At 44.9% G+C, this 21,790-nt stretch overlaps 1 protein-coding gene across 3 annotated transcripts in view; it reads right to left on the bottom strand.

The window, feature by feature from the left end:
• Positions 1 to 628: 628 nt before the first annotated feature.
• LOC135522489 (ubiquitin carboxyl-terminal hydrolase 45-like) overlaps positions 629 to 21,790 on the bottom strand; it is a 45,451-nt gene continuing 24,289 nt past the window's right edge. For 2 of the 3 annotated variants that reach the window (XM_064948786.1, XM_064948788.1), the window contains 13 exons: positions 18,690 to 18,841; positions 17,056 to 17,151; positions 16,619 to 16,749; positions 10,803 to 10,890; positions 6,200 to 6,281; positions 5,881 to 5,972; positions 5,410 to 5,466; positions 5,149 to 5,274; positions 4,424 to 5,054; positions 3,385 to 3,482; positions 3,084 to 3,170; positions 2,716 to 2,863; positions 629 to 1,494 (listed from right to left, as the gene is read on the bottom strand). In XM_064948786.1, coding sequence (XP_064804858.1) covers positions 1,364 to 1,494; positions 2,716 to 2,863; positions 3,084 to 3,170; positions 3,385 to 3,482; positions 4,424 to 5,054; positions 5,149 to 5,274; positions 5,410 to 5,466; positions 5,881 to 5,972; positions 6,200 to 6,281; positions 10,803 to 10,890; positions 16,619 to 16,749; positions 17,056 to 17,151; positions 18,690 to 18,841 — 1,919 coding nt within the window. In that variant the 3' untranslated portion in view covers positions 629 to 1,363. The remainder of the gene's footprint in view (positions 1,495 to 2,715; positions 2,864 to 3,083; positions 3,171 to 3,384; positions 3,483 to 4,423; positions 5,055 to 5,148; positions 5,275 to 5,409; positions 5,467 to 5,880; positions 5,973 to 6,199; positions 6,282 to 10,802; positions 10,891 to 16,618; positions 16,750 to 17,055; positions 17,152 to 18,689; positions 18,842 to 21,790) is intronic. The other variant, XM_064948787.1, reaches the window with a different exon arrangement.

Below are 21,790 nucleotides of genomic sequence, written 5' to 3'. Positions count from 1 at the left end.
TCCTTTGGGGGGGGGGGGAAAGAAGAAGAGAGGATTCAAACATCCAACCAAAATAAGAACATGTGAGCTGAGCCTTGTTGGTTTCCCATTTCATAAGTTAGATTTATTCTCTTCGATATATATGACTTCACATAACCCAACGGTGCACCGAGTTCCTTATTGAAATCGAATGACATTTTCAGAAGGAAAAGAACGCCTGAAGATAAACACTGTAGCCTGAGGCACCATATCTATATAGGGTTTAGTATTGTGGTAAAAACACCAAATTCTCATGGTTTTGCATATACATTTCACACAAGTATCTGTAAGCAAATATGTGTTCACCGTAATTATTTGTTCTTAACATGCAGAAGCGTAATAATCCTAGAGTGTAGGCACTGAGTATTTATTTGTTTTGAAAGAAATTCATCAAACCGTATCTTTACTTATAGTAATCCTTCACTTGACCAGAATAATTTGGCAATGTCCCAACAACCGACAGATAAAATATCTCCATTTCATTCCCCCCAAAAAATATTTGCAGAACGATTAACATAAATGGTGAGACACATTTGAATCTGAAGATTGATCAACACATTCACTGCCTTTAGTTTAACTACAGCAGAAAATAATGGGATAAAAAGACTAATGAAATGAAAACAACTGTTTATTGTCCAGCGAGCTGGCAATCATATATGTAGCAATGTCCCTTTGTTAAACATCGCAATGTGTTTGAATACGTGTGGGTAGACATTTAAGCGTAGAAATAGAATTGAAAAGAACAGTGCCAACCAACACAGTAATGTATTGGTCTGAAACACACTCGGATGGCCTGTCACATTATGGACCTCTCCTTTCAGGAATAGTTTGAGATCACATTCTTTTGGCACTTAAGTCTTTTGTGTATGTTTTCCATCATTTTATATTATTTCTTTTACCAAAAACTCTTTGGCAATCACCATTTAATGATAGTCACACATTCGCATGTTCTACAAAAAATACAATTCGTATTCACCACAGCAGGCTGTAAAATATAAATAACATAGCATTTTTTTTTCTGTATAATTTGTGCTAATTAAACATACTATTCTGCCACTCTCTCGCTTTCTCACTCAGTCTCTTTCCCCTACAGAGGTATGAGCAACTGTATGGGGACGTTCAGTAAGTGGACCGAGACACGAAGAGTGTGGTAACCCTTCAATGCTGAGCAGTCCAGTATACATCAATGTAATGCATGTCCTTGATGGCCTACAAATCCCATCATGCTCTTGCGAGTCAAAGTTTAGAGAGCGGTATACCCAAAGCAGGTCTCTCTCTTTTTTCCCCCCTCTTCCCCGGTCTCCTGAGAGACCAACGATTGTTGAGTAGCTCCGTGCTCTGGCAGTCACAGCATCTCCTCGTAGAACAGCAGGTAGGCTTGAGAGTTGAGGACCCTGGATTCTGGTACCGTCTGGACATTGGTGTCACTTACATACACCCACTGACCCTGTGTAGCACTGCTTGCTTCCCTTGGACCTGAAACACAGTCAGGGTCTGTGGTTAATGGGAAGAGATGGAGATTTTCTAGGAGCCATTACTGTGAGAAACCAATGACTGTGGCTAGCTTACCACAGAAACGGTGACAGAATGAGGAGCAGCAAGGACAAAGACGTTCATAGCAACACTGGTATGTAGGTAAGACAATTCAATTAGGCCAAGCACATTTCATAATTGTAACAACACTACACTTAGTGTTTGTGCTAAGTCTGATTTTAAACTTAAACTGGACGGACATTAGGTTTTTAGCCTGATCTACAGGATCCCGGCGCATTTTTGGAAATCGGAGGAAATCGGAGCAAACTGTAGTAAAACGTAGTGCCACAGCCCATAAAGTATAAGCGGATACTCGATTTGCGGTTGATGGCTCTCAAGGGCACTTACGGTGTCCCGACAATTTTCAAATATATTGAATACATTCGGCCGTAAAATCAGCCATTATCAACAAGTGCGAGTTTTCGAAATTGTACAGCCGTTAAGGCCGCCAGGTGTACACTACGATTTGGCTTGACTGAATTGTTAAATGTCAGAGGTTCTCTTAGAGCCCGTAGACCGGACAAAAGTCGCGTAGAGCATTTCAGCCGTTGCCCAACGGAAGGTTAACAGCAGGGTGAGGAAAACATGCATTGAAGCGAAAGAGAAAAGGAAAAGCAGTGAGAAGAAAATGAAAGGAAAATAAGAAGAGCGTTTGTAAGAAGGGATGTGTTGACATGAGAAGATGGATGGTGGACGACAGCGGTGGTTACAGAGGTCCTTTTGACCCCTCTATGGTGGCTCACCAATGCTGCCAAGACAATGTCACCTCAAGTTCTATACTAGTTAATTACCAGCGAGGACAACTACTCACACAGACCTCTGTCACAAAGACATTTTCATTACAGCTGAGCGTCGCTGAATGGCAGGCGCTCTCCTTGAGCAAGGACAGGAGAAAATACATCTATATAACACTGGACATCTATATACACTACAGCGCTTTTTCTCTCATAAATGCCGCCTTCAAGGTTACGCGGAGTGAGGCCTTCACACAAATACAGTGAGTTTGTATGTACAGGCGACACATACTTTTTACAATCATACAATTCGATGCTTTGGTCGATATATACATCTTTTTTTAAGTAAACGTATTGACATAGACTCTTAACACAAAATTGGTAAAGGAGTAGAGAGTATTTTATGGACAGACAAAGAGACCGTTTATACCTGCCAGGTTTCTGCGCTGTGGCTGCTCGGTTCTCCTCTGGGGCGAGCGGACCTTTACATACGCTGTGTAGTGGCCCCCGCGCATCGACCCGCTGTGTTCCACGATGCCATACAGGCTGTAGAGCACACGCTCCCCTGCCACCAGGTTCTGCCCAAAATGAACTCAGGATGAGACAGTCAGCAGTGCCAAGAGCTCAGACAGATACAGGAGCATCTGAGCCATTGCTATCTTTTCAATTATTCATTACAAGCACAAATACTGATAAGTACTTGAGCTACAGTGTCCAAGGACCCATATTTATTTCAGTTCATTTCAAGGTTTTTAGTAAAGATATTGTCCCTGTTTTCACGTGAAGAAGAGTTAGTACCTTGCAGGATGCCGAGCAGAACGGAGCCAGGTCCAGGATGAGAGGGAAGTTGACGTGACGGTTGACTTTTCGTAGGTTCATCCCTGCCTTCACACACACACACACACACACACACACACACACACACACACAAATCAACCCCAAAGATATCAACACACAATAAGACACAGTAATAGCCTACACCATGACCACAACAACAATTTAGATAAACAGGAGAACACAACGTTATTCACATGAACATGATATATCATATACAATAACGTAAAGATGTGTACAATAATACATGAAATAATATGCTAACCTGATGGAAGCGTTTGAGGTGCAGAGTGACCACCGGGGGCAGCGAAGAGATCAGCATCTGTTTGCGAGCGCTGGTGTACACCTTGTCAGACTTCTTCTCTGTATGCAGTGGTGCAAAAAGTACACAATTGTCATACTTGGGTAAAACTAAAAGATACCTTAATAAGAAATTACTAAAGTAAAAGTGACTGTCACACAGTAAAATACTACTTCAGTAAAAGTCTAAAAGTATTTGGTTTTAAACATACTTAAGTATCAAAAGTAAATATAATTGCTAAAATATACTTAAGTATCAAAAGTAAAAGTATAAATCCTTTCACATTCTTTATATTAACCATTTCCAGTCCTGCAAAGCATTGGAAATGTAATGAGTACTTCTGGGTGTCAGGGAAAATGTATGGAGTAAAAAATACATTATTTTATGTGGAGTAAAAGTAGTCTAAAACCTAAATAGTTAAGTAAAGTTCAGATTCCCTAAAAAAAAACGACTTAAAGTACTTTAAAGTAATTTTCCAGTAATTACTTTACACCACTGTCTGTAAGCACATACAGACACCACAATGTCACTTTGTGAATGAGAATTTTTCAAAAACATGATTGCTCTGCCTGATTACAAGTCAGTGTAACCTAAATGTGTGCATTTGAATATCTGTGTAAATGCATGACATGGATAGGTGCCGAATAGCCACACATTTCCATATCACCTACTGCTGTCACTATCAGATCAGAATCTCAACAAATTATCTTTAACAACAGTGGTTATCGAGCGCTCCTGAGTGGCACAGCGGTCTTAGGCACTGCATCTCAATGCAAGAGGCGTCACTCCAGTCCCTGGTTTAAATCCAGGCTGTATCACATCTGGCCGTGATTGGGAGTCCCATAGCACAATTGGTCCAGTATCGTCCAGGTTTGGCCGGGGTAGGCCGTCATTGTAAATAAGAATTTGTTCTTAACTGACTTGCCTACTTAAATAAAGGTCAAATAAAAAAATTCAAATCAGCACAAGTTCTCTATCAAACGGTGTATGTGTTCTAACTAACCTGCTGAGGTGCTCTTCCGCAGTTGTTTCTGCCGGCGGTCCGTGCAGCTCTCGCACAACAGCTTGTTGTTGCCCATCAGAAGCTCCACCGAGGTGAACTGGTGAAGGCAGGACTGAACGGAGCACTCCTTGGAGCAGGGCGTATAGCTGTGGGACAGGGCCTGGAATGCCCCCTGGTGGTGGGAGTGAGGAGACTGTTGAGGATGTTGAGAATGGGGCTCCACCTGGTCCTCAGGACAGTGTGTAGAGGGTGAGTCCGCTGAATCAGGTCCCAGGTTAATCTTATGCACTGCACTGACCAGCTGCTCCACAGCACCACCATGCTGGGTCCTGGGGGAGAGGGCGGACAGGGTGGGAGACTGGGTAGGGGTGGACCCTCTGCCACCATGGCTGTGGCCCGAGGAGTGCCGGGGGGTCCACTCGCTCTCCGAGGCCTCGCTGTCGGCGTCATTGCTGCTGTCCTGGGGGCCCGAGTCTTTCTCGCTGCCATCAGATAGGCTGCTGGTGGTGGCCATTTTGGAAACTCCTGCAGCACGAGCCATTACAGAGGGGGACTCCTCCTCGGGGTGGTCCGAGGGGCTGTCTGCCCCCTTCTCTTCCACAGAGCCAGGGGACTTATGGCCCTGCTGCTGCTTTTGAGGGAGGTAGACACACACAGTCAGCAAAACACACTCACCAACTGACTCAAACTACACTTACACACAGACACAAAGAACACACACACACCTGTCCGCTAAGTTTCCTGCTGTTCTTATTGAGCGCTGCGGAAAGCATCTCGTCACCGTGGGAGACGTTAGCTTCTTGCTCCCGACTGCTCTTCCCAGTCCTGCCCGGGTTGGACGGCTTGGACATCTGAACAGCAACAGGACATGACACAAAGACAGAGATGAAACCAACATACTGTACACGTATCACATATGATCAACATGGCAGAAGCAGTATTCTGGACTGGACACTATTGCAAAGCTAATGCAAAGATATGCTCACCCGCTCCTCAATGATGGGCAGGGAGATGTCAATGAAGGCTTCCTTCACTGTGGAGATCTGAGGGAGACAGAGGACAGGCACCCATAACACTCACAATCAAAGTATGGCATGGCTTTCAGCTGGGAATAACTATAGTCTTACTGAAATATGAACACTGCTCATTGAGAAGTGGTTTAAAATGGTTTAACTGTGTATGACACACACAAAACATATGGCTCAGTCGAGCATGGCACTTGCAACACCAGGATTGTGCTTTCGATTCCCAGGGTCACCCGTACATAAAATGTATTTAGCATGATTGTAAGTCACTTTGGATAAACGCATCTGCTAAATTGCATATCTTATTAATATAACTGTAGTTTTATAATTAATCATTAAGTATTAAGGACTACAGCCAAACTGTTCAGTGGTTGACCACACACACAGATTCCAGTAACCATAAACAGAATAGACAGGCAATGAATCACTTACATGCTCACACTCCTCACACATGATGGTGTTGGTCAACTCCCCCACAAAGATGCGATCCACAAAGTTCATCTTCACACCCTCCTTCCCGTATGCTGAGATAAGGAGGAAATAAAGGTTAGGCAACTAAAAACAACATTATTCAGCTACAATCATTCAGAATAAATTTACTTTAATCAATCCTTATGTTTAAATCATGAAACATGCCTCCTGTGGTTGAGGTATTTTTCCATAGTAAGCCATTGGACAGTACACAAAGCCGCCACAAGATGGCGCTATTGGTTTAGGTCAAAACTACTGAGTGTCAGAATGGAACAGGAACCTTTGACTTGGCGTTTGGTCTCATCATCTGCAGTCTTCTCTGTGGGGTTGTTGAAGGATTTCAGAATGCCCGCTTTGATCCGCTGGGAATGTCAAACACTACATTGATCTCATATGAATGCAACTTAAGTAGATGGAAAAATGCAGGACTACAAAATGGTGGTTTTATACAACAAAGGGTGATTCATATAACAGCTACCATGGGAAGCCAAGGAACTGAAACCATTACAAAAATGAGTGTGTTTGTGAATACACATTAGTAAACAAATACAAAACTTCTTCCAGAGCATCTGAATGTGCACTTGCATCTCGCTCTCTCTGTGTGTGTGTGTACTTCTCCTGTGTGTGTTTGTGTGTGTACACTGCGCATGTGTTGGTGTGGAGTGTGTCAGCCAGCCGTCTCTGACAGTCTCGGTGGCGTGGCCGTGGGCAATGATTGAAGGTGACATGGTCAGTGAGTGTGTTGGCTAGTAGAAGAAGAGGCACCAACACAGTAAAGCACCAATCAATAGATAATTGGCCGTGGTCTGTGTAACCGACTAGTCGCCCCCATTGTCCCCAGACCCATGCACTGGACTGGCTATTTAGGTCAAAAGCCTGGTTAATCCCAGCTCTGCAGCCCCCCCCCCTGCCCTCCTCTCCCTAGTCAGACACTGCTGAGCCCCACACTAATTAATCCCCATCAGGATCCCCCCAACGTGTAGTGTGTAGGCTCAGGGTAAGAGAAGCGGGGTGAGGAAGGGAAGGTTGGAGGGGTGTAAACTAAATTAAGATGGGCCAAGAAGCGCAGGCCATGCCCTGAGTGGGAGCATTACTGTACCTAACGTCTCAGCTAATTGGTGATAATTGACTGTGTGCAATTAGCCTATTTAGACTTCGGACACTAAATGGCCAATCAAAACAAACACTTGGGCCTCCTAGATTGGTGGTGACAGGCTATGGGAGAAATGGCCAGTCACTCAGTGTATGTGTGTGTGTTTTATTGCACGTTTGTTTGGGCTGAGTAAATAAAATGTGTAAGTGTCATTGACCGAAAAAATTATGAGTATACAATATTTGTTGGGTTGTGTATGCTGTGCAGGTAAATTTATGGCAGATGAATGGCAAACCTGATTAGACGCAACTGCTGCTCATCGGCAGTTCTTTACAATTTTCTTTTAAATCAAAACAGCATTTGTATCTACACACTGAAGGCTGTAAATCCGAAACATCTGTGTACGACATCCCTGATGCAGTGAAACGTCCTGTGTACGACATCCCTGATGCAGTGAAATGTCTTGTGTACGACATCCCTGATGCAGTGAAACGTCTGTGTACGACATCCCTGATGCAGTGAAACGTCCTGTGTACGACATCCCTGATGCAGTGAAATGTCTTGTGTACGACATCCCTGATGCAGTGAAACGTCTGTGTACGCTATCCCTGATGCAGTGAAACGTCTGTGTACGCTATCCCTGATGCAGTGAAACGTCTGTGTACGCTATCCCTGATGCAGTGAAACGTCTGTGTACGCTATCCCTGATGCAGTGAAACGTCTGTGTACGCTATCCCTGATGCAGTGAAATGTCTGTGTACGCTATCCCTGATGCAGTGAAACGTCTGTGTACGCTATCCCTGATGCAGTGAAACGTCTGTGTACGCTATCCCTGATGCAGTGAAACGTCTGTGTACGCTATCCCTGATGCAGTGAAACGTCTGTGTACGCTATCCCTGATGCAGTGAAACGTCTGTGTACGCTATCCCTGATGCAGTGAAATGTCTGTGTACGCTATCCCTGATGCAGTGAAACGTCTGTGTACGCTATCCCTGATGCAGTGAAACGTCTGTGTACGCTATCCCTGATGCAGTGAAATGTCTGTGTACGCTATCCCTGATGCAGTGAAACGTCTGTGTACGCCATCCCTGATGCAGTGAAAATAATATGTTTGAGTGCGAACCCATTACACATTTTTGCAGGTATATTTATTGTAAATTCATCAGACAGTAGATGTCAAATGCATATAAGCGTATGTGCGTGTGTTTACGTTTGAGCGCATCTATAATGAATGCATGAATAGGGCCAGCTCCCCCCTTTACCCTCCCTCTCGGACTCCCTGATTGGAGCGGGGGAAGGGGGGGTGACCCTCCAGCACAATGGGGCGACCCACAGCTGCGTGTTTCCCAGATCACACAATGACGCCCGTCGTGCCACTTGCAAGTCCTGTAAGTGGCACAACTGTCAGTGTTCACAAGTTTAAAAAGAACCAGGGGGGAGTCCCAGCCTGTACCCTTGTCCCCCTGTCCCAGGCCCCGGGCTGACCACTCCACTCCACACCCGCTACTCTCCTCTCTTTTTGGGGCTGGCTGAGTCGCTGGTGGGGCCGAGGGGCCAACTGACTCAGCCCTGGGCCGGGCCCACAGTGGGCTCCCCCTAATTGCTGAAGGGGGGGCAGTCTGCACTTGCCAGAAAATATGGTACCATAAGGTTAAAAGACAATGGCTGGCCGAGAAGCAAAGGGAAAGACCAAACCCTGCACACTGTCATCCACAAGCGTTCAGCCTGCTCTACGTTGGCGATTGAAGTGTTCTTCTCAATTGCAATCAAAACATTGCCTGTTCTTTGTGTACTCTTACAAGCATGGTCACCACCCTACATGTAGCTTGGCTACAGCTATCATAGACACCGTTGACAGAGAGACCAATGGCTTTATGTCATCATAATCATACTTCACAGGGTGTGTTTGAGAGCATACATTCTGCTCAGTCACTTGACTGATCTACATGAAAATATATATATATATATACAGTGCCTTGCGAAAGTATTCGGCCCCCTTGAACTTTGCGACCTTTTGCCACATTTCAGGCTTCAAACATAAAGATAGATATAAAACTGTATTTTTTGTGAAGAATCAACAACAAGTGGGACACAATCATGAAGTGGAACGACATTTATTGGATATTTCAAACTTTTTTAACAAATCAAAAACTGAAAAATTGGGCGTGCAAAATTATTCAGCCCCCTTAAGTTAATACTTTGTAGCGCCACTTTTTGCTGCGATTACAGCTGAAGTCGCTTGGGGTATGTCTCTATCAGTTTTGCACATCGAGAGACTGACATTTTTTCCCATTCCTCCTCGCAAAACAGCTCGAGCTCAGTGAAGTTGGATGGAGAGCATTTGAACAGCAGTTTTCAGTTCTTTCCACAGATTCTTGATTGGATTCAGGTCTGGACTTTGACTTGGCCATTCTAACACCTGGATATGTTTATTTTTGAACCATTCCATTGTAGATTTTGCTTTATGTTTTGGAACATTGTCTTGTTGGAAGACAAATCTCTGTCCCAGTCTCAGGTCTTTTGCAGACTCCATCAGGTTTTCTTCCAGAATGGTCCTGTATTTGGCTCCATCCATCTTCCCATCAATTTTAACCATCTTCCCTGTCCCTGCTGAAGAAAAGCAGGCCCAAACCATGATGCTGCCACCACCATGTTTGACAGTGGAGATGGTGTGTTCAGGGTGATGAGCTGTGTTGCTTTTACGCCAAACATAACGTTTTGCATTGTTGCCAAAAAGTTCAATTTTGGTTTCATCTGACCAGAGCACCTTCTTCCACATGTTTGGTGTGTCTCCCAGGTGGCTTGTGGTGAACTTTAAACAACACTTTTTATGGATATCTTTAAGAAATGGCTTTCTTCTTGCCATTCTTCCATAAAGGGCAGATTTGTGCAATATACGACTGATTGTTGTCCTATGGACAGAGTCTCCCACCTCAGCAGTTCTCCCACCTCTGCAGTTCATCCAGAGTGATCATGGGCCTCTTGGCTGCATCTCTGATCAGTCTTCTCCTTGTATGAGCTGAAAGTTTAGAGGGACGGCCAGGTCTTGGTAGATTTGCAGTGGTCTGATACTCCTTCCATTTCAATATTATCGCTTGCACAGTGCTCCTTGGGATGTTTAAAGCTTGGGAAATCTTTTTGTATCCAAATCCGGCTTTAAACTTCTTCACAACAGTATCTCGGACCTGCCTGGTGTGTTCCTTGTTCTTCATGATGCTCTCTGCGCTTTTAACGGACCTCTGAGACTATCACAGTGCAGGTGCATTTATACAGAGACTTGATTACACACAGGTGGATTGTATTTATCATCATTAGTCATTTAGGTCAACATTGGATCATTCAGAGATCCTCACTGAACTTCTGGAGAGAGTTTGCTGCACTGAAAGTAAAGGGGCTGAATAATTTTGCATGCCCAATTTTTCAGTTTTTGATTTGTTAAAAAAGTTTGAAATATCCAATAAATGTCGTTCCACTTCATGATTGTGTCCCACATGTTGATTCTTCACAAAAAAATACAGTTTTATATCTTTATGTTTGAAGCCTGAAATGTGGCAAAAGGTCGCAAAGTTCAAGGGGGCCGAATACTTTCGCAAGGCACTGTATATGTTAGTAGAAAAATTATATATATATATATATAAATAAATAAATGCTTCCTAAATAACTACTCTTTACGATTTGTAGATCGGTCAGTCTGGATCTCAAACACAGCCACTGGCACAGAGACGGAGCCATGGTTCTAGGCTGAGTGGAAGAAGGATGTGGTGTTTGTAATGTGGGTCTATAGTCTCACCTTAGTCTCTTCTACTCTCATGGAGTCCAGTAGGTAATGGAGCAGCTCCTGGCTGTCCTGCTGCTGGTAGCCCTTAAAGCGTGGAGCCCTGGTGAGACGGACAGAACACAGTTTAGTCAGAACACATACGCACACACTCGTGTAAACGTAATTCCGTTTTTATTTTTTATTTTTTTAACAGAGATCTTGAGAGAGGGAGAGAGTTGAGAGGGATGAAAGTTAGAGGTGGACTGCAGACCGAAGCTGGCAGCTCTATCGCTAAGCTAGACCAGTCACATGTTCGTTGTTTATAGTTGATACAATGAGTAAATCTAGGACAGGCAAACACAAATCATTGGTACACAAACACCCACCCACACACTCAAACAAGCAACCGCATGCGTAAAGCAATCAGCGGTATCAATAGTGCATACAGAGACATCAATGAGAGCGGAGAAAGGCCATTATTTTTTTAAGGACTTTTCGTTGGTTCATCCATTCAATTTCCTCTCTGCAGCTTAAAGGAAGCTATTGTTTCATTCCCACAGCTTTCATTAAACCAGTTATGGTCACACACACACACACACACACACACACACACACACACACACACACACACACACACAATGACCTTCTTCTGGCTTCATGTGTTAAGCAAGATTCCAAGTAAAGAAGATGACTGATTTTGTTAAAGGCGTCTCTTATAAAAATTACACATTGATTATTTGATGGAATTTCTTTCATTTCGTAGCTAACTTTAAGACCTGTGCAAGTATTTGCAAATTAAATCTGACATTGCAGGTGAAAATGGCTGTAGGGCTTACCAACAGCCTACTGTGCAAGCCAATTCTGTATTTCTTCAATAGAAAGCACTTTACTGTCTAGAGTACACATATCTCCCATCATTATCATTCCCCAGCAGTACATATAACTACGGGAGAAAACGTATGGTGATTGTGCCAGTGGACATCCTGCGTGTTCATGCCCCAGCGCTCGTAAAGGGGGATCTCCTTGAACCTGTCCCTGGCCACAGCAGGACAGATGTAGGGACAGATGTAGAGACAGATGTGCAGCCAGTGCAAGAGCCACCACCACAACCTGTTGGGCAGCGTCAGCCACAGAACAGGTTGGCCTGACAGGCTGGCAGGACAACATGCAGCTGACCTGAGAGAACCACTGACCACTCCTAACCCAATGCTCTCTGAGTGCACGGGGTCATAGAGGAAGGCAAGTACATTCGTTGCCTCTTTGATACCAGTTTAGCATCTGACCATCTATAACAATGATCACCGTCTTTATCACTGGATAACCGGAATACTGGTACTTGTTCTAAGGGCGTCAGCCTAAATTTGTCCTATTTTATAACGCCCCTTAGCAGCTCTCCACAGAGAAATGGGTCCTCTTAAAAGCCATTGTAGGGGGTTCATTGTCCCAGGTATAGCATCCTGATCTGATGTCATATAATCTCTACATACAGGCCAATGACCCGTTCAGATTGGCCTGCAATGCAAATGAAACCAAACGATTTACCCCTTTGAACTGGTGAACCATTCTTCCTGGCGAGCTCCCAGACCCAATCAGAACAGAGGTACTCATCCTCTAACTGGCAGCAGAGTGGATGGGCCTACAGTCTGGATCATGTCTGCCATGTGCTGATGGATGTTGACGTCAAGCCCCAGAATGGGTGACTGGAGCTCGGGGAGAGACGAATGACCACCTGCCCCCAACACAGGTCATGAGCAGGAGGTCTAGAGGACCAACTCAGCCCCCCTTCTCTACCACACGCAAGGGCAGAGGAGGGAGGGGGGGAAATCACGTGTCCCTCATTTCATCCCCTTTAAAGATGCCAAAACATAATGGAATATCTTCCTTCAAACGTGTACAAAATTAGTGTTTTAAAGCATGTTTTCTTATATGAAAAATGGAAATTACAATGGGGATTACAGTAGGAATATGGCTTTTTATCAAGCAAATCGTGTCTTGTATTCATGCCAAACACACTCATCCCCAACTCTGCTTATCTAACAGCTCAAACACAAAGCGGGTCAGACTGGTACAGTATCTGGTCGTCACACAGTGATAGTTGGGATTAAAAGACAGAGGCACGCAGCAGTCTTGGGGTATTTTGTCCCGGGAACGGAACACAGAGCAGCGACGGGTGACGAGGCAGACGAGCAGCTCCAATGGGATCAGTGGGAACGGCGCCGTCTGGAAGCTCATCCCAGTGGAAGAGAGGCAGAAGGGCCCTGTAGCGCTGCTCCCAATCTGGCCCTGACCAATGCAGACAGCTGCGGTGCTAACACAATTAACAGCGGATGAGTTAGTACCAGACGCAAGGCAACCCCGGCACGTTGCACCACCTCGACAGGCAGAGGGGCGCACACACACACACACACACTCTCACACACTTTCAATACAACATATAAATCCTATACATTGAGTCGCTTTCACATTGACACACACATTTACATAATAAGAGCCACTTACTGTATCTATCCAGCATAAGCATGTAAAAACACTCATTATCATGCACGTAAAAAAAAAAGCATCTATAATATTTAAAAAATCAACACTTATCTGACTCATAGAACACCCTGCCTCATATGTAATCACATTCACAGGGTCACAGTGCCACATGCAATCAATTATGAAAGACATTCCTTTCAATAAGTGTAGGTCTATTTCTCTTCTGCCGTACCCACATTATCGAATGCAGCTTCCCCATGTGATATGAGTAATGTAAGATTTGTAAACAATATTAAAATGTGGCATTACTTAAAGTGGCATTGTTTAAAGTGACGAGTGATCCATTTCTTAAAGTGTCCAGTGATTGGGTCTCAATGAAGGCAGCAGCCTCTCTGAGTTAGCGATTGCTGTTTAGCAGTCTGATGGCCTTGAGATGGAAGCAGTTTCTCATTCTCAGCTTTGATGCACATATAGACTATTCCTCACAGGGACAGACAAAAGCGGGACGCGTAACATCAGAAATATAATGAATGCCTTTGCATAGGCAGCTGAAGGTCTGTGGACATGATTTATATCAGGCATTGTGAGACCAGCTGAATGTGACCTTCCTTGAGAGAATGCCTGCTCTTCAACGCTTCAGCTGCAGGAGATCTTCCATGCATGTTCAGACCTGTGTGGCCATGTGCCTTTGTGTGGCCGCCTGCTCATTGTTGAACCCTGCTATTTTCCTTCTGCGGTTGGAATTACACACAGGTTAGTTTAAAAAAAATTGCCTACAAGTTATGAAAGAACGTCAGTAAGTGTGTACGCGCGTTCGCAGAGTGCATTTGTGCAAGTGTGTGCGTGTATTATTTCATAACTGAACACTAGTGTAAGGAAAAAGGGAGGTAAAAGTGTTCCTGTGTAAGCATAGGCAAGATTCTCTAGATTAAACTTCAATGACAATTTTTTAAACATTTTTTTATCAGAATAAATTGTAGAGCTTTTTCCTCTTGTGCGCCATACACACATCCCCCACCACAGCAGCATAGGCCTAGTGGTGGGTCTGGGTACAATCCGAGTCTCTCACTGGCACCAGAAACAGTGTGTGTGGTGTTGACCCTCCAAACCACTGGGCCTGGCGCTGGTCCGAGCCCGACCCGTCCAGCTGGCACAGGGGGCCTGGCGTTGGGTACAGTGGGGCAGCCAGAAGAGCAGGCCAGACAGGGAGTGACTCAGCTGGTCAAGGGTGAACACAACAACACACTAGGCTCAATCTGCCTTAAATACCAATGGAAAACACACACACACACACACACACACACACACACACACACACACTGTGGGGTCCTACACAAGTAGCCAGTTTAACCAACCAGTGTGTTGTTAAGCACTAGGGTGCACAATCTCAGGTCAGGGCCGGCAACACGCCACTGAGCTAGGAGACCTCGGGAAATAAAGACGAGGATTGGACACGCACACAGCCTAGTGTGTATATGGCTTTAGCCATCCCGAAGGTCAACACGCGGCAGGAGAAATATCATTATCAGCATCAGGAGAATGTTCCTGTATAGAGGAGCCACTCTTGACCCTGCCCCACTGACATGCAGTTACAGACAGAATGAGGAGAGAGATGTAGAGTTTGTTTGCGAAGGACGGGAGAGCGATGGCAAATCATGTGTGCGTAGAAACACGGGATGAGGTGTGTAGCACGTGCATTTGTAGGTGTCGAGTGAATGAGTGCATGGAAGAAGGGTTTGAATAAAGGCATGGGTCTGTGTAATGCGCAAGTGAGCGTGAGGAAGGGCATGAAATGAGGTCTACTGGGTGAATGTGTGTCGTGTACGTGCATGCGTGCGTGTTGTGCCTATGTGTATGCCCGGCTGAGTGCATATGCACTGCAGGGTGAGGTGGTACCAGGTGAGGGGTGTCATTGCTCTCACACACACACACACACACACACACACACACACACACACACACACACACACACACACACACACACACACACACACACACCTGGGCAGATGAAAGCCTGGGTACCGGGACACACCAGAGGCACCCAGGCGGCCGACCGTCTCCGCGCTCCAGCCACCCGAACGTTCCCCATCCCACCCAGACAGAGCCGACTGTACAGAGCCTGGTCCTACCTAACCCAACAGGCCCCACACACTACGGCCAGCCTGGGCCAAACCAGCCGTTCACCATGTTCCAACAACAAGAGCCAACCAACCATTCCCCACACGTTCAAAGAGAGACCTAACCAACCATTCAGCATGTTCAAAGGTGACCGTGTTCATAAGCGTACACTATGAAACTGGGAGGGCTGGCCGGGCCAGCCACTCAGACGGTTTACTATCCTCAAGTTCAAACACGAACACAGGGGGTGCGGCGTGTTAAAGAGAACAAGGACATGCCATGCTGTTTTGATTGCAGGTGGAAGCAGATTGCATCAGAGCCATTTTGTGCAGTGAGGTCTACTGTTCGTTCTGTGTGGAGTGCGTTGGTGTTAATGGTTTAGTGTTGAACAGCGTTGGGGAGCAAGGTGGACTGAAGACTGGATGGACCAGGTGCTGGTAGGGTCCAGCAGGTTGAGACAACCTCTTCTCTGAAGTGGTCGCCATGGCAGCTTGACAACAGGGCAGGTAAGAGCTGTGGCCTTTGCCTGTACCATTTGGTTGACTGTTGTCATGGCAATGGAGAAGTGCCAGACCAGTTGGGGCACACTGACCACTAACCTTGGGAGCAGGGCAGCTTGTCTGCATATGAGGCTGTGTGTCTAACAATGATGCATCGCCGACGCCGCAACCACAGCGCAATGTATCTACAATGTTGCGCAGTGGTGATTCCATCTACTGTATCTTGCCTATGCTGCTCTGTATCATCACTCATTCATATATCCTTATGTACATATTCTTTATCCCCTTACACTGTGTATAAGACAGTAGATTAGGAATTGTTAGTTAGATTACTTGTTGGTTATTACTGCATTGTCGGAACTAGAGGCACAAGCATTTCGCTACACTCGCATTAACATCTGCTAACCATGTGTATGTGACAAATAAAATTTGATTTGATTTGATTCCATCAATCAAGTAAGGAAGAATTGATGGTAACAAAAACTATTAATATCTCTTGGTGATAAAGTTTGCATTAGAAAATATAATTCTGAAAGCTTTAGCCAACTTTTTACAGGTCTGTAGTGCTTCCTCTGGCACCCTACATATGCTCTTTTCATTAAAAATCTTTTAGCATGGACCAGCACAGGAAGCAGGTTAAGTCAGCACCCATGCCTATACAATAGCCTATACTGGGTTCCGGCACCATCAACACTAATGCTGTAAGACGGCCAACACATAAAATAAAGATTAATGCAGAACATAGCTTCTTACTTCTGGCAGAGCTGGTTGAAAAGGGTCTTGGGGTTGACAGGGCCCTTCCCAGACTCCTTCATGCTGTGTAGGAAGAGGAACATGGCCGAGGTCAGGGGCTCTGGGCTGGGCAGAGTCACCATCAACGCCCCCTGAAGGACAACCCCAGGAAAGGAGAGAGTGAGCGAGAGAACATATGAGTGTTAGACAAGGCATGTATTTCATACGGAGTGTTGCACTACCATGGAAAGCCTGAAGGGGCATGACTTTATTCTACAGATGACTGGAGACGTGGGGGGTGGGCTACAATTGGTCAAGGGATATTTACGATAGCCTGTTATGCTAATATTAAAAATAACCACCCATATAGACAGTAATATGTGACTTCCTGTGCCATGTACAGTATAATACTATAGTGGTGGACTGGACTATACCAAGCACATGAGCGTGGAACGTACCACATTTGACTCGGCAGGGGGGCAGATCTTCAGCTTGTGTCCCTTCTCCTTCACATCCTGTATCAGATCGTTCAGCATGTGAGTCTGGGACAGATTCTGATGGACAGAAATCAGCCACTATTAATCCATTACCATTAATTTAGTCATCATAGTTTTTCACCTGCATGGACAGGACAGAATCATTTCTTATCAGTTACAAGAATCATGAATTAACATCTTACTGCACTCCTTCCTTTCTATTTTATCATCCCTTCACAAAAAATAATAAAAACATCAAAAATATTACAAATGCAACAAAAAAAATGAATGGTAAAAACTGGAGAGTCTACAATTGAAAAAAATCTCTATTAATTCTGAGAAACTGGCGGGTGTGAGCCTAAATATCATTATGCTAAAAAAGCCCTTTCCAAAGAAACGATGAGCTGTGACTGAAACACAGAAGGGATTGCCCAGAGCCACCATTGTCCCATCATATTACTGCATCATCTCTTTCTTCCCTTTCAAACGACAGTTGTTTTGTCACATCCTGGCAATGAAGACAGTTGCTATGGAAAAGACACAATGGCATCAGCAGGGTGAGCTTTTTCTCTGACAATTATGTTGTTTCACCAGCAAAATTGCAATTTTGAAGGAGACAATGAGAGAGGGGAAAAAAACATGTAAAGGAAGAATGTTCGGTCTGGTTTCAATCACGAGAGAGCTCCAGGTGATTAACAAAATGGCGGTAAAGGGGAAGGGAATGAAAGTTTCAATTCCCCAAGACTAGACAGCCAACACACACTGGAACATAGAGAACGTGTTCCATACCAGTCCTATTCTCCCGTGGATAGATGAGTCACACATACGCATATAAAATACCCTTGTACTATATATGCATAACTTGTTCTTGCCTATACTGCTGTATTTTAAAGAAATTTTACAAGCCTTTCATGTGTTGTAGAGTTTAAGAACAAATTCTTATTTACAACGATGGCCTACACCGGCCAAACCCTTGACGACGCTGGGCCAATTGTGCGCCGCCCTATGGGACTCCCAATCACGGCCGGTTGTGATACAGCCTGGATTCGAACCAGGGTGTCTGTAGTGACGTAGTGACACCAGGGTGTCTGTAGTGGCGATGCTGCGCCACTCGGGAGCCCAAGGCTGGTATGCTATGGTATTTTACTATCGGGAGGAGCAACACCCGACATGCCAGTTTGACCAGCCGTTTACAGTACACTTCCCTAGACCAGGGTTGTTGAGGGAGAGAAAATGTTGCATGTTTAAAGCTTATTTCCAGCAATTCTACACATTTTGTCATGGGGTGCAGAGAAAATGTTGCCGTTTTAAAGCAAATTCTCTTGCAATTCTATACATTTTGCCATGTCTAAGGTTTATTCATGTGATATTTGAGTGACCCAAACATGACAAAAATATCTATGGGCTAACAAATTCTGCAAAACAATGTTCACTGACATGGGCTAGTTGATCTGGACATTACTGACAAGTTAAAAATAGTTCTCTAAGGTATGCAATGAGCTTCAGTACACCCGCGGTAAAGACTCTCTTCGACATGACCTTTTCCCTACGGTTGCATTTCATAAGCAGCCTCGTCAATGTTTACGGTATACAAACCAATCTCATAATGACCGCACCTGCATAACTGCGTTAAAGAAGCAGGTGTTTCCTAGGTTGTTGATGCCTTTGACCGGGACCAGTGTGCTGTTGTTGACCGGACTCTTCCCTCTTGACTGGTCTGCATAGTCGCTGGGTTCCTCTCTAAGCTTGATCATTTTCGATGTTGTTCCTGCAAGGCACAAAAAGGAAAAGTTATTTTACTCCTATATACAAGGTTTTTGTCATTTTCAACTGTAGATGAGTTGGACGCGAGCACTCGATTCATGGTTTGTATTCGATTACTAATGAGTACTTGACATTTTCAAATGCAAGTATTAGGTAAGTGAAATGTACAGTGCATTCGGGAAAGTATTCAGACCCCATGACTTTTTCCACATTTTGTTACATTACAGCCTTATTCTAAAATTGATTACAGTTTTCCCGTCATCAATCCACACAATACCCCATAATGACAAATCAAAAACGGGTTTTCAGAAATGTTTGCAAATGTCACATTTACATTAGTATTCAGACCCTTTACTCAGTACTTTGTTGAAGCACCTTTGGCAGCCTTACAGCCTCAAGTCTTCTTGGGTATGATGCTACAAGTTTGGCATACCAGTACTTGGGGAGTTTCTCCCATTCTCCTCTACAGATTCTCTCAAGCTCTGTCAGGTTGGATGGGGAGCGTCGCCACTCAGCTATTTTCAGTTCTCTCCAGAGATGTTCAAATCGGGTTAAAGGCCGAGCTCTGGCTGGGGCACTCAAGGACATTCAGAGACTTGCCCCGCAGCCACTCCTGCGTTGTCTTGGCTGTGTGGTTAGGGTCGCTGTCCAATTGGAAGGTGAACCTTCGCCCCAGTCTGAGGTCCTGAGAATTCTGGAGCAGGTTTTCATCAAGGATCTCTCTGTACTTTGCTCCATTCATCTTTCCCTCGATCCTGACAAGTCTCCCAAAGCATAATGTTGCCACTACCATGCTTCACCGTAGGGATGGTGCCAGGTTTGGCATTTAGGCCAAAGAGTTCAATCTTGGTTTCATCAGACCAGAAAATCTGGTTTCTCATGGTCCTTTAGCTGCCTTTTGGCAAACTCAAAGCGTGCTGTCATGTGCCTTTTACTGAAGAGTGGCTTCCATCTGGCCATTTTACCATAAAAGGCCTGATTGGTGGATTGCTGCAGAGATGGTTGTCCTTCTGGAAAGTTCTCCCATCTCCACAGACGAACTCTGGAGCTCTGTCAGAGTGACCATTGGCTTCTTGGTCACCTCCCTGACCAAGGCCCTTCTCCCCCGATTGCTCAGTTTGGTGGGGAGGCCAGCTCTAGGAAGAGTCTAGGTGGTTCCAAACTTCTTGCATTTAAGAATGATGGAGGCCACTGTGTTCTTGGGCACCTTCAATGCTGCAGACATTTTTTTTTTACCCTTCTGTAGAGCTGTTCCTTGACACAAGCCTGTCTCGGAGCTCTACGAACAATTCCTTCAACCTCATGGCTTTGTTTTTTTTATGAAGGATTTTATAAAATAAAAATAATTAAATAAGGCTGTAACGTAACAAAATGTGGAAAAAGTCAAGGGGTCTGAATACTTTCCGAATGCACTGTATATGCACTGACAAACGTTTGAGCTAAGATGCACTTACTGTTTGTTTAGTATGTCAAGAGCAGTGAAAATGTGTTACGTTTTTTCTTTTCTTCGCATGGCGTCACCTTGTAAGAGAGTTTGTCTGTATCGATGTAGCTTGGTGCAGCAAAGGCATTTTGAAACTTTACGTACGAACCAAGTTCTCTGAGGTCGACAGAGAAAAAAACAAAACACCCAAAGTGTCTCTCAATCTCCTGTTAGACCAGAGCCTAATAGTTTGTTTAGGGTGCCAGGGGTTGCATTTAACCCATTATGTGCTGGGGTAGCTTCTTAGTGGGGGCCAGTCCCGGTCCAAGCAGCACACAGACACACACACACACACACACACACACACACACGGAGCAAACTGCAAACATGGTCTTCTGCAGTGGAAGTGGGTTAAAGTGCGGGAGGCCAGGGCTGCAGCTGGAAGGAGAGATGGGTCATGTGGGAGAGAGCAGATGACAGCTGGAGAAGTTTCCGCTGTTTAGGGAGAGACGGCTCTCTGGTCCAGCTGTTACTCCTCCATGACTGTCCCAACTCAGCAAGGAGGGAGGCAGTCTTCAGTGCAGAGCAGGCCAGCAGGGACTGAGGGATTATAGTTGGGGAGTAGTCAGGAGGCTGACAGCTCTGTGCACTAGTCTAACACTCAAAGCATGGAGTATGGCTGGCTGAGACAAACTAAGTACATCTCTCTACGAAATCTACAAAACGAGGGGGATGCAATGCTAAGAAACACTTTAGGAAAGTCAGAAACCTTTCTCACTGAAACACAGGGCAAATCGGGCCCCTAAGAGGCAAAAGAGTAATAAGATACTTCTTCTTGACACAGCTGACATCATTAAGTATACATGGTTGTCTTGATGAAATCAAACACAAAAACACACGCAGAAGATACTTTTGGTCATGTAGTGTATGTGGATACCTGCTCGTTAAACATCTCATTCTAAAATCATGGGCGTTAATATGTAGTTGGTCGCCCCTTTGCTGATAACACACTCTTCTGGGAAGGCTTTTCATTAGATGCTGCGGGGACTTGCTTTCATTCAGCCAAAAGACCATTAGTGAGTTTGGAAACTGATGTTGGGGATTAGGCCTGGCTCGAAGTTGGCATTCCAATTCATCCCAAAGGTGTTCGATGGAGTTGAGGTCAGGGCTCTGTGCAAGTCAATCAAGTTCTTCCACACCGATCTTGACTAACCATTTCTGTACGGACTTCGCTTTATGCATGGGGACATTGTCATGCTGAAACAGCAAAGGGCCTTCCCCAAACTGTTGCCACAAAGTTGGATGCACAGAATCATCTATAATGTAATTCTATGCTGAAGCATAAAGATTCCTCCATCAATGGAAATACAGTTGGCGCCATGCATTCGTGCAGGTAGCGTTTTCCTGGCATCCAATGGCGGCAAGCTTTACACCACTCCAGGTAACGCTTCGCATTGCGCATGGTGTGTGGCTGCTCGGCCATGGAAACTCAATTCATGAAGCTCCCAATGAACAGTTCTTGTGCGGACA

The sequence above is a fragment of the Oncorhynchus masou genome, chromosome 30 (assembly GCF_036934945.1).
Source record: "Oncorhynchus masou masou isolate Uvic2021 chromosome 30, UVic_Omas_1.1, whole genome shotgun sequence".
NCBI classification, from domain to species: Eukaryota; Metazoa; Chordata; class Actinopteri; order Salmoniformes; family Salmonidae; genus Oncorhynchus; species Oncorhynchus masou.
This window is presented reverse-complemented; position numbering and strand designations above follow the sequence as displayed.